The sequence below is a fragment of the Mirounga leonina genome, unplaced genomic scaffold (assembly GCF_011800145.1).
Source record: "Mirounga leonina isolate KUSES-001 unplaced genomic scaffold, KU_Mleo_1.0 Mir_242, whole genome shotgun sequence".
Classification (NCBI taxonomy): Eukaryota; Metazoa; Chordata; class Mammalia; order Carnivora; family Phocidae; genus Mirounga; species Mirounga leonina.
In genome coordinates this window covers 1,900,027-1,918,192 of record NW_023270627.1, presented here as the reverse complement: position 1 = coordinate 1,918,192, position 18,166 = coordinate 1,900,027, and the positions used below count along the sequence as shown (strand labels likewise).

Genomic DNA, 18,166 nt, shown 5'->3' with positions numbered 1-18,166 from the left:
TTGGGTTACATGCCACTGACATAACAATCTTTTTGATGCTGATTATATTCACACCAAGACTTTTCCACAGCAGGAAGATTGTGTCTGGATGAGTGAACACTCTGGTACAGCATTTCCCACAGTGTGTTTGTGCAGTTTTATTAAGCATCGCCCAAAAGGGAGGAGGAAGAGAGCATTCTCTATGCTCAATGATGTAGCGAAGAACTGATTGGCAGGCTTCCTGACTTCTCAAAACCTCTACTACATTCACGTAGGTTGTAAGATTCAAAGGGAAATGACAAGTTTATTCGGCCATAGAACCCATTTTTTTCGAAGGGGTTTTAATACAACTAGAAATTTCTGCTGGGAAGTACTGTTTTAGAACTAATAATTTAGAGATACCTCTTTTATTCAAATTTGGGGATAATAAAAGTATATGTATGACAGGAACTATGAAAAACTTGAAAAAATATCTGACATACTTCAAGCATCTCTAAGATCCCTATGTAACAGCTCTAAATACTAAATGGCCCATATTCATGGGGCCCCACTTCTGAGTAAAGTTATGCCCAATGGGTGCTCACATACATACATACACATGGACCATGCATTAACAGCGGACTAAACAGAATATCCTACGCAGACAGTACTGTTGTCTAATGTAAGCAGATATACTTGAGATGAATAAAACATGAATTCATTCAAGAGCATTACTGAATTTCCTTACATATTCTCAGAGTTCATGAACACTAAAAAAGCTTGTTTATCTAATTATTTAAAAATTCCTCATTCTCAGGGCACCTGGGTGGTGTAGTCGGTTGGGAGACCAACTCTTGGTTTTGTCTGGAGTCGTGAGATCGAGCCCCGAGTTGGGCTCTGCACTCAGCGCAGAGTCTGCTTGAGAATCTCTCTCCCCCTCTGTACCTCCCCCCTGCTCTTGCTCACTCTCTCTCTCTAAAAATAAATAAAATCTTTAAAAAAAAAATAAGTCTGACTCTTGATTTCGGCTCAGGTCATCATCTCAGAATGGTGAGATGGGAGTCCCGGGTGGGGCTCCGCTGGGTGTGGAGCCTGCTTAAGATTCATGCTCTCCTCTGCCCCCCTGCCCCCCCACTCACATACTTTCTTTCTAAAAAACAAAAAAAATAATTCTGCATTTGCAATTAAAATTGTAAAGAGCAAATTAAATAAAATTTAATATTAACAGTCTGGATCTTGATTGTACGTATAGTATCTAACAGTAACTTAATCCTAAAATAATCTTCCAGTTTAGTTTTAGTAGAGTTGCATCAAAATCACTATTACCATGCCTATTACTATTATAATACTATTATTATTACATAATTATTGTCTAATAAAGGGTAAAAACAAACAAAAAACCCCACAAAAAAGACCGTGCAGAATAACTAAGTTGGTAAGATTGAAATTCCTCCCTACCATTTCACCTTTAACAGGATGACCTATTAATTTAATACCATTACTTATGATAAAATAAAAAATAATTACATGTCTGTCGGTATAATAAATTACATGCCAAACATGACACAGAGGGGTGTGGGAAAAGGGGATGGTATGCCTACTTTATAGCTTTCTAAATTATTTGTAACTTTTCTATCAAGCATGTAACTGTTCTTATAATTATTTAAAAATTGATTTTGAAAAAGAACAAAGTAAATGCAAACTCACAAAATATGAAAGAACCCTCCAGAATTCCTACTCTTGCTTCCCTACTCTAGGCAGGATCACCTTCATGCACACTCGACAAATGGCTACCTAATTTTAAATACAATATTATACTGATTATGGAACATATTAAATAATTATTTTGAAAGTAATTCTAATAAATCTAAAGAAAAACTTTGATCAAATTACATTTTCCAATTTATGTAACATATTCACAGAGTGGCAGAACACTGGACTCAAGAGTCCAGAGATGAGTTAGAACAACAGCTCTGACACTAACAGGGTGACTGGGCTAAGGCACTTAACTCCTCATCTGCGCCCGATGGCAGTAAAGGACTGTGGTCTAGTTGAAAGTACAGGCTTTAGTCTCAGACCCGCCTCGGGTCAAGTCCAGGTGCCACTGCCTTCTTCCCTGTCATCCTAGAAAAGCTGTTTAGTCTTGCTGTGTTTGACACAGAATAGCAAAGTAGGTGCAGAGTGCCCTGGCCAAACACCAGACACACCCAACAATCTCTACAGCTCTCAGAATTCATCAACTGAAAATTCAACTTTGAGTCCATTGAGCCAGTTGCTTAACAAAATACCGTGATGCATCCACTGAAAAGAACGGCCACATCTTCTTCTATCGTGAGCCCATTCGAGGAAGGGTTTTCTTTAGTCAGCATCACTCTTTGGGTGACTTGATGGGTGGTGGCTATTTTTTTTAAAGATTTTATTTACTTATTTCAGACAGAGAGAGAGTGAGAGAGAGAGCATGGGGGGGGAGGGGCAAAGGGAGAAGCAGACTCCCCGCTGAGCATGGAGCCTGACATGGGACACGATCCCAGGACCCTGAGATCATGAGCTGAGCCGAAGGCAGACGCTTAACCCCCTGAGCCACCCAGGCGCCCCAAGATGGTGGTTATTTCATTCATGCACAGCCAACATTTGAAAGGGTGAGGAAACCATTCTGTTTCTTTGAAAATGGAACAGAAGGTGTTTTTTATTTTGTAATAATACCTTAAAAACATGAAACTGTCTAAGATATCAGAGTCTAAAATACTGTTATAAAATACTGTCAAAAATGACTAAAAATGAATGTCACACTACTCACATTGTTAATCTAGAAAATATATGTGGGTTTAGCAAATGAAGCTGCCAAGTACAGGAGCACTATTACCAGCACTAGTTTAGTACCATAATGAATTATTCTTAATTTTACTTCCTGTTTTTCAATATTTTATCACTATCATCTGTAATTAGAAATTTATTATTATATACTTATCCTTACATGAGTCAAACTTTAAACCAAATTAAATTCTCCATGTCACCTCTCAAGGACGAGCTGAGCACCTCTAGAACAGTTTGGTGCATACATCACTCAGGAAAAGAAAAGTCCATGGACACATGGTCCCGCCATTGCCCAGACTAAACACATACAAACTACGAGAAGCCTCCACTTGGGTAAATAATTCTTACAATGGCTGTAAAAATGTTCATGTTTACTTTTTCTTTACAATGAATATTCAACCTCACAGTCTATGTCTTTAAAAGCATATACTATGGGTAACAGACCAACATAAATACTTAAGGCCCTTACAGAACATTTTAACCCTAGAGCGAAGAATTTCTGCATATGGTTTTGGAATTCCCACATTCTCTTTGTGTTTTATAATAGCTTTAAAAAATGACACTCATAGATGTCCCAGCTAAAAACATTGATGCAGAAAAGAAGTTGCCAGGTCCTAATGTCCTTTAGGAACAATGCATAGTAGGCATTAATTATATACACTCCTTTGATTGTCTCATGAATTATAGTGCATTCAAATATGAATGAAGGCTGGGTTTAAAAGCGAGGTTTTCTTTTATCATTAAGGGCATATGCTTGTAATCTCTTAAGATTAAAGTAATTCAAATAACATGTTTGAAAAGCAAATTTTGTTACATTTTACTAGAACCCTTTACCAATGAACTCTGAAGATCTGTGTGCTCATGCCACTCGAGTGAGCCGATTTTTTCCTGTGTTTGCAACACTTTGTATTTTGCCTTTGTTTTAAACATATGTATCTTAACTAAACTATAACACGACAGACGAATTAACCTTCTTTCCCACTGATCATGAAATGAGACAATGATTGTTTCCAGGGCCGCTGGTCTTCCACCACACAGCGGGCAGTGATGGCAACTGCTCAATTACCAGGGCAGGTACTCTACAACTAGCTCTCTATGCCTAGGAAAACCACCCCAGAGAGCTGCACCTTCCTTGTTGAGACGCCCCAATGCCAAAACAACTGTGTACTTAAGAAGGGTCATCTGTTAGCACTAAAAAGCCATTCCTAAATAAAATCCACATGCTTTGAAAACACAAGGTGGATCTCCATGGATTTCAGTTAATTATACTTTACATGAATACACTGAATCATGAGGATCAGCTTTAGTGATATTTCTGTGAAAAAAATGTTTACAGAAGATTACTTAGGACTTACGTTGAATTAAATTCAAACTAATGCCTTACAAATGAAAAACATGACTACCATTTCCATTCCAACCACAAAGATTCCACGAGTTTCCTGTTGTACTCGAATTAAAAAACAAAACACAAAAATTATTTGCTAAAAAGAATTTTAAAAAATACAACTTCCAGTGGCTACTGCCATTTCTTAGATCGAGTGGTCAGCTTTCATGTGTTACTTGAAAAGTTTTGCTCATGCTGTCTTATTCTACTAAACTACAATGTCAACTGAGGAAAAGTATTATTTTCTTGAATGAAATTTATATATGTTACCTTCTTTTTACTTTCAGCAATGTTTAAGCTCAACAAAGGAATAAAGGATTCTATTCATTTTCTTTCTAAAAATGAGGGAAAATTTTAAGCTAAATGCTAAAGTCTTCAATATAGTTTCATCTCCTCTTGAAGACCCTGACATATTTCTCCCTTAAGGTATAGACTCCATTCACTGTGAACCTTACTTCTAATAGAATGAATTGATAATGTTCCAAAACTGCTTGGTGGGTTAATTTACAGTCATACATATTGAAAAATTAAGAAATGGCTTTCATAAAATTTCTGTTCTCATAAGAAAAAAAAAAGATTCTAATTCCTGGGGATATACACTTGTACCCTGAGCTTTGGCTTCTGGCGAAAGGACTACCTAGGATGCAACATCGGGGCAAACTCTTTAGGAATCTCATTCTAAATGGCAACAACAGAAGTTCACTGTCAAATCCATAAAATACTCTTATGTCACTTAATTGTGAAAACTGACAAATAGTTTTTTTGTTTGTTTATTTGTCTTTTGGTAAAATGTCAAGAATCCCAGACTCTGCTAAATGAACCAGTGAGGGCTTTTTGCCCCCAGAATCTTATATGCAGTCCCCCTACATCTTTAAAGGATCTTTATTAACATTCGAGACTACAGAACAATGCATATTTGAGTAAATAAATCTTACCACTTGGAGAATGTCTTCATCTTTTGGCATAACACTAAGTTCCAATGTTGTATCACTGAAATTGAATATAAAAATTCTTTTAGCGGAGGTGAAAGTGTATCAAAAAGACATAAAAGAAAGATAGTTAGCTCAGAAATGTTTTTTAAATTTGTTTATGAGTTTAATTTTTGTTTTTTTTAATCTTTACTTTTCAAGCCCAAATCATTAAGAAGTCACTTTTATATATAAAGCTAATTATGAATGAAAGAAGGCATCCTGACATATGTTTGAGCTATTCATAATCAGGCAAGTCTTCTTTATAACATATTTCTAATTTAGGAACATGAAGTATATTACTTGTATTATACTCCTGGAACAAACTCTTCAGTATATATTTATTTATTATTTTAATTCAGGTCACAGAAAAAATTATAAATTTTTACCACACATTTTCACTATTTATCAAGTTAAAAATACAGTCACATGAAAATAACCGAAGAACGCTCAAATTTAACATTTTAAGTAATATTAAACATCTAAGTTTTGAAATATTCCCTCTTGGCCTCAGAAGTGAAGGAAATCGGAGTTCACCAGCACAACTATCAAAATGACTCATTTTTATGAACTATATAGCAACTCAACTATTTGCTTTCTTCTCTGACTTAATTTTAGAGCCTTTACAGAAATAGCTCAAAGTCTCACTTTATTTTGGTACTATAAATGTCCTGTTAAAAATGATAGAGAAGTTTCTCTAAGTTTAAAAAAGTACAAAGGGATAAATTATGCTGAGTCTTGTGATCTGGAGTTACACTTAGAAAAGGCAAGGATAGTGGACTATCCCCATCACGTGATTCAGTATCTAACCTAACAATATCAGATTTCTTCTTCCCCCAATACAATCAAGAGATTAAGAAACAAACAACAAAAAAAGAAAACAAAACCTAATAATTTTACTGGTGTCACTTTTTGTTAGATTTGAACCTTATTATCAGGTTCATAAATGCTCAGAATAGTAAACCGTAAGAACCACAGGTTCAAATAAATTTTATTAATAAAATATGTAGGTACTTGTATTTCAATATTTAGAGTTGGTAGAAAATACATACTGATGTTTAGATAAATTCTTCTGCAAGGATACATTTTTACATTAATACACTGCAGAATCTCAATGGCTTTGTGCTGCATTATCCATTTGCTACCAACTGCAGACAAAAGGAACACAATTTTTTAAAAGAAAATAAGATGATGAAAAAACAGTATTTCTCTATTTTTCAAATTGCTTTATCAGCTGAAAAATCAAGACTGTCATTCCCAAGTGTTATTACTCCAAGAGATAAACTGCACCAGTAACAAAAAAATTAATGTGGATTTTGAGGAAAACAAAGATTAAGTTATGGTTACTTGGGAAAATACTATTTTTCAAGAAGAGATGTTAACAAATACACTAAAAAAATCCTTAAATTACAGGTTGATAAAACATATCGGTGTATCTATGATGATCTAAATTATTTTAAGGGAATAAAAATTTAGGTGATCTCCCCACTGCCTCTGGAGTGGCTTTGAATTCTTCACCAGTCCCCTGTTCTCTCCAATACTTAAGATCAAATAGGGATCACTGTCAGGAACACCTAGAATCCAACATTAGAGGCAAGATTTAAGATTTGCTTTCTCTAAGAATTTCATTATATAATAAAACAGTAAGAAGAATACTCAGCAATAAATCACAATCACATCATCTAATTGTAAAAATGACAATGCATTAGGGCATTAGTGTAAATAACTTAGATTATAGCATGAACTGCTTTAGACATAGTTACAGGAACTTGATAAAAGTCTTCAGAAATTAATGAACTTCAATTTAATTACAAAGGGATCATCCAGACAATGGGACTCCAGTCATTGCCTGCTCTTGGCAGGACTTCAATATGGTAACCACTTTGGCTTTCAATTTCTTTATTTATAATTAAGAAAAATTTTCTAGGTGTGTGGTAGACAGAAAGAAAGTAGGACTAAGTTATCTTTAAGGTCTCACAGTTACTCTGTACATATTTATTTGCCTTGAGAACTCAAAATGCTATCACTCTGTAGAACGTAGGCAGACAGATGAATTCAAAGAGAATTTCTTGCTGTCTTTGTTAAAACAAATGAATAAATTTGAGCCAAGAGTATTATTCAATAAGGTATTTAAAGATATCTGAGTAAGAGGTTTTAAAATAAATTATATATGCATTTATTTATATTTTTATTATAAACAAATTATAAATTTCATAGTCATTTCAAACTAAAGTGAGGAACTTACAGTAAATCTAAAATGTGTTGCTTTTAGATTCTAAAGGACTTTAATCACAAATCTGATAGATTTGCTGAAGCAAAGCACCAAGTAAGCTATAATCAGGTAGTACATCCTTGGCAATTCTCAAATTATTACCCACTTGAAGGGAAAGTCCCACAGCTCCCCATCCCATTACAGAATACAGACAATACTATATGGAATCTACTTGCTCCACTGATTTATAAATACCCATCTTTGGCCAAAATTAATCATATTTTGAGACTCTTACCTGTTCTGAATTAAAGCAATTACTTGGGAATAGGTCTTTCCAATAACACTTTCTCCATTGACTTTTATAATTCGATCACCTTCAAAGAAGAGTGAAAAAACACATGAGGAATTCCTTAAAAGGTTATTTCTGATGACTTTTGAAATATTTCTTGAGTAATGTATTTATTTTTTATATATTCTTGCTTGCTGTTTTTCAATGTATCTTTCACAAATATGAATCTAAATTCTAACATATACACCTTCTGATGAAATATAGCTATGTCTTAAGAGCCCTGGACAATGATGAATTTAGAAACTCCAAAAGGTATAGTCACCAAGTGACCATGGCTATACTATTTATGCCCCTATCATTTGTTTTCTGAGTTGCAGAACTCCTGGTTATTCCTCTGTCTACCCTGTCATTTCTGATAGAAAAGCATCATTCAACAGGCTTAAATAGTTGATTGTTTTTATTAAACCTTGGTGTCTTCTACTGTTAGTCTGGCTGATTTCCCAACCTATTTAGTTTATTCATTAGTGCTATATTACAGAACTGAAATATGGGCATGCACATGGTTTTGACTTTATGCATATTAACTTGTTCTTCATTTTAATAAAGAAAAGGGCATTTGGATTACCAATAAGAACTCGGGGCAGAAAGGAAAAGACTGAGAAAGAAAAGATAATGAAAAATTGGAAAATAGAAAAATAAAAAGTATTTTTGGTGTGCTTATCACAGCATCTCCACATCTTCCTGCCCTTGTGAGGCTTAGAATATGAAAAGTGATACAAACTAGGTAATGGAATCCCATATGGACACCAGTATACACATTATGTATATGTTAATGAGATTGGAATTAGGCTTACGTTAACCATGACAAAAGAGATAATAAATAGCACATCCTCGTAAATCTTAGCAATGACATCCGCTGCTTTCAGTATTTATCACTGAAAACACTACATTTTATTCAAAAGGCAGTAAAACATAGTTTTTCACTAATTCCCATTTTAAATTATTTCATGTTCAAAAACAAAAGAGTAACTATTTTAGTGTGTGCATTAAATAAACTAAATCTCTACTTAGGTTTTATTAAAATCACATATCACAAAATATTTTAGAATAGCTACCAGTCCACATCCAGGGATACCCACAGATGAAGCAGAGCTTGCCTTGTGTTGTTAGAGACTTACGTTACACTTCACAGTGCAAATTAATTAATTCACCTCTGGCAGATAAGGCACTTCGAGAACTTGGAGATCCAAGATTATTTTAATTATGTCAATAAATATCTTCATCATTTTGCTATTTTGTAATCCTTGTCAAAATTAAATGTATGTAAAAGAGGTGCTTTTAAAGGGGCCTCCAAGAGTCCACTCTCTAAGTGGTAACCAAAAGTGCTCCTAATTTATAATTTAAGTTATTTCTGTCCAAACCCATCCATTTGGGTATCAAGAAACATACAGCTAACTAGGTCTCAAAAATAGTAAAAATTCATGTGAAGACACAGGAAAAAAACATACAGAAGGAGATAAAGAATAAGGAAAATGAAATATGGAAGAAGGAAGAAATGAAGTAAAAAAGAAATTTAAAGGTATTGTTTAAAGAAGAATATCAGCACCTGTGCATAATCCAGCTTCAAAAGCAGGTCCTCCTTCTTTAACCTGTTTAACAAATATGGTATCCATTGGTTCCAAGCGATTTCTTTGTTTTCCTATGGGAGAGAAAAAGCCCAAGGCATGATTTTACTTCACACTATTTCATTAAAATACCAAAATATAAAATGATATTTTAGACAATTAAGCAAAGATTTTTAATGAACTGCTAAACACATATCCTGAATTTGTATGGTAAAATCATAATTTAGGAGTTTTCATTAATTCAAACATTTTGTTTCTTATGTAACACAACCACCACCACAATAGTAATGGTGTCCATTTGGTGGGAACATTGTGTATATGTAAATTACTACACTAAAGACTATACAAACCCTGAGAGCTAATTCCATAGCACATACGTGTTACTACCACTACTGAATGAAAGGGGAAACTGAGGCTAGGAGAGATTAAATCCTTCAAGGTCACATAGCTGGATTACACAGGCAGTATTCACTCTATTGCTTTTTAACACTGCATTGTGCTAAGCCCTAAGTTTTAATTATGACTAAGACACAGTCCTTTTCCTTCGGGCTCTAGTGGGAGAGAGACATACAAACAAAAAATGGAACTACGGTATAAAAAACAATCACAGGCAAATACGACATATAGTCATAGCAATGACGAGCGCGTATCAACTCTGTAAGCCAGTATTTCACAAACTGCTATCCATGGATCATCTGCATTAACACCGAATGCACTTGCTAAAAATCAGTGTTTCAGGGTTCAATCAGAAATCTGCTTTGTCAACAAGTCTCCCAGGTGGTTCTTATACACACTGACATTTGAGAACAACTAACAGTTTCAATAAAACAGAAGTCGAGGAAGGATTCCTAGATGAGAGGGCATTTAAGCTAAGTGATAAGCACCAAGATGAGGACTGTGGTGGGAGGAAGGGCAAAGAGGTAGACAGTGGTTCTCAAAGTGTGGTCCCCAGACCAGCAGCATTGATATAACTAGGGAATATGTTAGAAATGCTAATGCAGGGATTCCATTCAAGCTCTCCTGAATCAGAAACTGTGGTGACTGTGATGTGCACTCATGTTTGGGAACCACTGAAGTAGGAGACACAGCCCTAACTCTTAAAGAACATGAATGAGAAAATAAAGCAGATATATGCAGGGAATAATATAATAATACTCATTAAATTGCAATGCTGGGCAGAAACATGGTATATCACAAAGGTGGCTCAAAAGAAATTTCTTAAAAAAGGAATATACATCAGTAGCTCCTTTTACATACTTAACTATTTACTCTGAAAGAAGTCCTCTAAAGTAGTGAATGGCTAACTCAAGTCCTCTAAAGCAGTGAATGGCTAACTCGATCACTTATAATGCAACAGGATATAGTGAAATTTGCTTGTTTTTAAGTTTTTGTTGTGTGTGTTGTTGTTGTTGTTTTTTTAACTAGGCTCCACACCCAAAGTGGAGCCCAACACAGGGCTTGAACTCATAACCCTGAGATCAAGACCTCAGCTGAGATCAAGAGTAGGATGCTTAACTGACTGAGCCACCCAGGCGCCCTAAATTGCTTGTTTTTAGAAGCCAGTAGATATGGATCCAAACCCTTGCTTTGCCACCTGATAGCCCAGTTGCAATTAAGTAAACATTTTTACTTTACTATTACTTTTTCTTCTATATTAAGAGATAATTATTCTATATTTTTACATTCTTGAAGAGTTTCCATGAAGACTAAATGAGATAACATGTGAAAGTACTCAGCATAGCACATGACTGGTTACTCCAGTTGCAATTCCTCAGTAAATGTACATTTCCACTCTTCATAGTGCTTAAATGAAAACTAGTGCCATATTTTATGTCTTTAAGAATTAAAATCTTGAAAGCTAATAAAAACACACTTGCAAAATATCTATTATCCAATTTAAAAAACTATAAATATGCATCAGATATCTTCCCAAAGAAACTTTATAGAGCCTTCTATATTTGGATGACATGAAAATATTATAAATCCTTTTGTCTTTTCAGATTAGTTATGACAGACAGCCATGATTGCTTTCTCCATGAAGCTTTGGAGGAAAAAGAGAACTGATATTAGTTAAATCCCTACTATAAACAAGAATGTCCTAATTCTTAAGAGATGTTTGTTAAAGTAATTAGAGACTAACTGTTATGACTGTATTACTGTATTATATTATTATATTTCTATAATTGTAATTATATCTGCAACTTAAGTTTCAAATGGTTTGAGGGAAATAAATAAACCTAGATACCCACATCCCCGGATACACACACATGTGGATAGAAAGATAAAGCAAATACAGCAACATGTTAATTGTTGAACCAAGATGGACAAGGACTTTGCCCTACTTCGAAAATTATAATGAAAAACTGGGAGAAACTTCTTGTATGTGCCAGGCTTTATTTTTCTTCATAGGATATATCACTCACTACTTAAAATTGCATTTTTATTTGCTTGCATTTTGGTTGTTTGTCCCTCCCACTAAAATGAAAAGCAGGGATTTTTGTCATATTCTCTGATATCCATAGTACCTAGAATGATGCCTAGTACAGAACAGGCATTCAATAAATATTCAATGAATGAATAAATTTGTTATTTAGTTTAATTCTCATAACAAGCCTTCAAGATGGGCATTAGGATCCTAAGATTAACATTGTAAGTAGGAGGAAACAGACTAAGTAACTTATGAAGAGGTGGAGTAGGGATCTGAACCCAGATCTGAATCCAAACATGGTGTTCCCAGTAACTTCAAAAATAATTTAACTACTTATTCATTTGTCAAGCTTTATTAAATACAAGTAGACAGTCACTTATAATTACTATGAATAGAAAAAAAGTTTCTTTTCAATATTAGTCGCTTAAAATGCAATTACTTTTGGTAATCAGGCTAGGTCTCTCTGTAGCCAACTCACCATTTACAAGAGTTGGCATTTAAAGAAAATCATCTAGGGCGCCTGGGTGGCTCAGTTGGTTGGGCGACTGCCTTCGGCTCAGGTCATGATCCTGGAGTCCCAGGATCGAGTCCCGCATCGGGCTCCCTGCTCGGCAGGGAGCCTGCTTCTCCCTCTGACCCTCCCCCCTCTCATGTGCTCTCTCTCTCTCATTCTCTCTGTCTCAAATAAATAAATAAAATCTTTAAAAAAAAATTATAAAAATAAAGCCTCTTTTAATTCTACATCCATGTTTTATAATTTCTCATTTTTTTGAGAACACATAGGACGTGCTTCAAAGAACTGTAAACACCTTATTCAGGTGTCATTTCCTTGACCCTGTCAAAAGAAAAGGAAAATGTGTCTTTTTTAGCACATACAGATAAATCTTTCTATATTTGAGAAAAGGAAGTAAAGACAACAATCTGAATAATCTAAATGGCTAAATGACAACAGCTCAAATGACCAGGTACAGAACACGTTCCATTTTATGTTACTTAACATACAATTAGTAAAAACTTAAACAAGAGGACAGAGACAGCATATATGAATTTACTTGAAGTTGAATATTACTTTGAAATCAGAAAAAAAAAGCACACTTTTACATTCTAGTAAATATAATCAGTTGGGAGAGAAATAATGCATAAAAGACAAATAAACAAATAAATAATGTGTAGGTAGTAGTTGCCATCCAAATACTGGATGAATATCCAGGTCGATGTGACTTCTATTCTCCATATCCAGGATAACGCTAACAACTTGGGCCTTTTAAACAGATTACATGGTTTAAAATCCTAGCTCTGCCATTTATTTTCCAAGGAAGGTTATCAAATGTTGCAAAAATTAGTTGTCTCTCAGAAATTCAATTTAATTGGGCATCCTGTGAACAAATGATTCACTTGTGTTCCAGTTAACTCCTCTGAACAATGAGGATGATGGTAGTATATTCCCACCTGGCAAGGTTGTTATGAGGATTAAAAGAGATAATCCATTAAAATGCTTATATAATGTCTAATCCAAGTAGGTATTTAATAAACGTTATTACTGTGCTCGTCTGATAATAAACTTTTAGGAGGTTTACATATGGATCAGGGATAAATGAGGCTGGGGTGCTTGTCACTCTGCAAATGCTTAATTAAATACTGGTTGAAGGAGAATCTCTACAAATGTAACTGTCATAATATGAGGAAATTGAAGAATATAAACCAAGACTAAAGAACTCTAAAGAAAAGAAGGTAGACAAAAGTAAGAAACGGTACTAAAAAATATCCAGTAACTCTGACATGAACTACATAACCTGTTTTCAAAGAAACCAGTGTCAAACTCAGAGGGCCTGTGGGCTTTGTCAGTTAACAAAGATTATTTAAATCTGTAAGACCCTCTTCTATAGAGAATGCTAAAGCCAAAATCATTTGCAACATTTAAATTATTTCAAAATCTAAACTTAGAATAAAAGCAGACTCGAGCAAATGGATTATTTTAAGAAGTGACAATTTTGGGGCACCTGGGTGGCTCAGTCAGCTAAGTGTCTGCCTTTGGCTTGGATCATGATCCCAGGGTCCTAGGATCCAGCCCCGTGCCTTGGCATGGAATTTGCTTGTCCCTCTCCCTTTGCCCCTCCCCCAAACTTGTGCTTGTGCTCTCTCTCTCTCTCAAATAAATGAAATCTTTAAAAAAAAAAAAGGGGGGGTGAGGGGATAATTTTGAAGTATGCCACTTATAAAGAGGACCCTGTAATAAATATCCACAGAGAAATAGATAGGTGTAAGTCAGAGAATCCTATAGCTCTGGGGACAAGAGGAAAATATTTCTTAACAGAGTGAAAAAAATATATACTTTATACAAATAAATACCACCCCATGTTTTAAACAAAAACAAAGCAACAGAAAATAATGGCTGTCACTGAGATTAAGCTTTTTAAATTTTTCTGAGTTCTTGAAGATACTACTGAACAATTTTTTTAAATGGAACCAGTCTTCTTTTATAATGACAGTTAATTTTTTAAAGTATTCTTTTAATTGATTTCTTTGTTGTAAAAAAAAAATCTATATAAGAGAAAGCCATTGAAATTAAACTGTGCTTCATAGGAAAGTTATATAAGCCTTGGAAGAAGGATACTCTCCACAAAGGTAGAAAACTAAAGAGATACATCACATAATGGAGCATTAAAGCTCCAAGCATTAATTATTTAAAGAAAAATCAATTAAATAGCTTATTGAAATTGATGTTTGGTTTTCAGACCAAAAATAAGTGAAACCACAATGTAGATTGAAATAGATATCAAAGTTAAACCTAAATAATGAAAAATGACCTCAACTTCTTTTTGATGGGTAATAGATTGCCACAGGAAAAAAAAAATTAGGGCATGGAGAAGAATTTATTGAGCAAAAGTTAGGAATTATGACTCTTTTAAGGCAGAAAATGAATGGAGAGAAATAAACACCAAACTCAGGCTAGTGATTACCTTTGGGAAAGGAGAATAGGGAAGGAGTGGTATAAAATGGCCCTAACCATACTTATAATCATTTATGTCTCGGGTGGGGTGGGGGGTGGGAGGGATTAGGATTGGGGGGAAAGATGTAAAATATTAACATGATAAAGATAGGTGGCAAGCATTTGGAAGATACATTTTCCCCAATATTTTGTTTGCCTAAAATATTTCGTAACTGTTTTTAATTGTTGGAAACAGACTTCTAATCTTTATTTTGGGGGTTTGGTTTGCTGATGGCATACAAAATTATCCTAAGAGCCTAAGAGACACATTGTCTCACAACCAAAAATCCATATATATCATTGTGAAGCAGCATCCAATTTAAGAAGACTGGTATGGCAGATTATTGGGTACTCCATTTCCTTTGATTATGGCAGAAGCACTAATTAAAAAAAATAAATATATGCCAGTTTATTAAATCTAGGTATTCCCAAATTCCTACTAAAGATGCTCTCATTTCCAGAGTGATGGCTAATACTTTAAAATTACATCTCCCAAGCCTCTAATCTATAGCTCTAACAATTATGAGCTTCAAACCCAAAATTCCAATAGCCTCTGGACATTGTAGAATGTCACCTATTGGATCTCAGTCAAATTCTATCTATTATAAGCAAATGCATATTCTCTACTCAACCTGATCTTCAAGTAATATCAGATGGAACAAAATAAAATTTAAAAAATGTGTTAAATATTAAAAAGCAGACCATATTCTAACTTAGTCATGATAAGCTTTCTTTCAACCCACACCCAGCTAATTATTTTTGCTTACTTCTTATTACGGAAAATGTCCAGAGTACACAAAAATAGACAAAACAGAATAAATCTCCACGAGCATAACTTAAATAATTACAAAAATTTTGTCAATCTTGTTTCACTCCTACTTACTTTTTTCCCTAAAGTGTTTTAAAGCAAATCCCACATATCATGTCAATTCATTCATAAATGCTTTAAGATTTCTCTTATTTATTTGAGAGAGAGAATGTGAAGGGGGGAAGGGGCAGAGGAAGAGGGAGAGAGAAACTCAAGAAGACTCCATGCTGGGTATAGAACCTGACGTGGGACTTGATCTCATGACCCTGAGATCAAATCTGAGCTGAAACCAAGAGTCTGATGCTTAACTGACTGCTCCACCCAAGCACCTCCTCCACCTTTTTTTTTTTTTTTAGATTTATTTATTTATTTGAGAGAGAGGGAGAGTGCAGGAACACTCATAAATACTTTAAATACTTCACTATGCATCACCAACAAATAGGAACTTTACTCTTTCTTAAGGAAAGATAACAAAACCCTCCCATAGTTCTCCATAGTATGTGGTATTCTCCACAGTGTGGGTAAGTATAAACTGACGACAAACGCAATCTTGCCTTCTACTTTCATCTTCCTAAATGCCTACTTAACATTAATGAAAAGCAGTATGTCATGACGTAGAAATGATAGCACCAAAAGCTATAAAATAAATTTAGAAAGGTTTCACATGTGAAATCACAACAGAACCCTAAATTACGTTTCCCATCAAGTTAACCATTCCCAATGGAATGCTCTGCCTACATGTTCAAATTCAGTGAGGTCACACGTGCAGGAGAACGTACGCTACGTGAAAAACTCCAGCATACAGAACAGTGCGTGGCACACAGTAGGTGATCAATAAATATTTACTGCCGACCTATTCAAATGACAGCCCTGGAAAATGTCAATGGTAAAACTGCCCAAAACCAAGCTGGAGATTTGTTTTAGGAACAAAGCTATTGTACTGCAACTGAACTGTAGAGTCTCCCTCAAATAGAAGGGAAATGGGGCCGCTTAATAGTAGTTTGAGGAAAATACCACTAGGTGTCAGACATGAATCAAAATTTTCTGGCAGGATAACCTACTTGGGCCAGAAAGACTCTGCAAGAGTGTTATTCATTCAACAAGTATTTACTGAGCTCGTAAATGTGCCCGGTGCCGATTATCCTGCAATGAACAAAACAGTCCTGGGATCTGCCTTCTGGAGTATTTGAAGTTTATGCAGCATCATTTTTTTCTCTCTCTCTAAAGTTTCAGGAATTTCACAAAGTATGTCTCACGTGTGGATTCACAGCCCTGCCATTCCTGTTGTGCTGGATTTTAACTTCTCTGCAAACCCAGGAAAATTTGTTACAGTGTTCTGACCACAACTATCTTTCCATCTCTGTTGGACCCCTTAACTAATTCAACTCGCTCCTCACTTTCATCAAGACCTTCCATCTCCTTTAGCCCTCCCTATTCTTCAAGCCTATCAGGCTCCCTCCAGAAATCACTTTCTTTCATCACTCATTATTTCAACAAGATCCACCAGCAACCTCAACCTCCTTCCTCCCTCGACCTTTTAAAGCATTCAATTTGCCAATCTCCCGACTATGGAGAATTCCGTCCATATGCCCACTCTGTTGCTCTTGTCCTGCTATTTTAGTTGAATAACACTACATAACCCCTAACCCAATGATTTATAATTTCCAAGTTCAGCTAAGTTCTTGATACTGCTCACTAAAGTCTCTTGCTTTGTTTTAATCCCCATTCCCTCAAAGCAGCTGTTTCAAACTTCGAATGATCTTCTTGACCTCGCTATTCCATCTTGATTTTCCCACACTCTTGGGATAGCCTTGTCTCTGATGGCACTGTACCTCCATTGCTGTATCCTCATTTTTTTTAATCTTTGCCCATCCTTGCTTCCTTTTGTTCTACCTCAAGTAAGGATTTAGTTACTGGCCTTCTTCAGGACCCTGTTTCCCTCACGGTCTCCTCTCATGTGTAAAACTTCAGTCAATCTCTGTTCTTCTCTCCACTGGACAGGCATACATGTTCTGAGAGACAGACAAAAGCTTCCTGAACTTAAAAGAACAGCAAAACTCCCTGTCCTTCCATGTAGCTATAATTGCTTATTCTCCTTTCCTTCCTTTTCATACTTCTTGAAGAATGGTCTATACTCTCCTTTCTTTACTTCTAAATTCAGGGTTTCTCAGACACTGACAAGTATCCCCTCCAGGGCAAAACTTTCCACCCGCCCCATTCCCATCCTCATTCAGTTTCCCTGCTCTAATGTATGTTCCAACCCACCGAGACTTGGTTTCCATTGTCCCTCTCTGCTCACTGTACTGGAACTCTTCTCAGTAACTTAACCAATTTGCTACTTGTCAAATTGGGTCTAACAGTACCCTTTTTAGTCCCCATCCAAATGGAATTTCTATGACAAATGATAAGTTATCCAGTCCCCCCTTAAAAATGATCACTTCTTACTTAGCAGGTCATCAACTCCCCCTGGTTGTTCTCATGCCTTCCAAAACTTATTCTCAGACTTCCTTTCTGATTCTTCTTTCTCTGACCTTCTTAGATGTTATCTTCCCTAGGGTCCTATCTTTATTCTATGTTTTCATGCTCTCTGGGCATGGTTTCATTTATGTCTAGGACTTAATTATAGCATATCTAATAATGACTTCCAAATCTATTTTCAACCCCACTTTTCCCTATGGGATCTACATCCAA

At 35.3% G+C, this 18,166-nt stretch overlaps 1 protein-coding gene across 1 annotated transcript in view; it reads right to left on the bottom strand.

Moving 5' to 3' along the window:
- The window catches only part of ARHGAP21 (Rho GTPase activating protein 21), a 124,612-nt gene that overhangs the window by 33,583 nt on the left and 72,863 nt on the right, over positions 1 to 18,166 (bottom strand). The window contains 3 exon segments of the mRNA XM_035029499.1: positions 5,092 to 5,146; positions 7,632 to 7,710; positions 9,232 to 9,324. Of these exon segments, the coding sequence (XP_034885390.1) occupies positions 5,092 to 5,146; positions 7,632 to 7,710; positions 9,232 to 9,324 (227 nt within the window).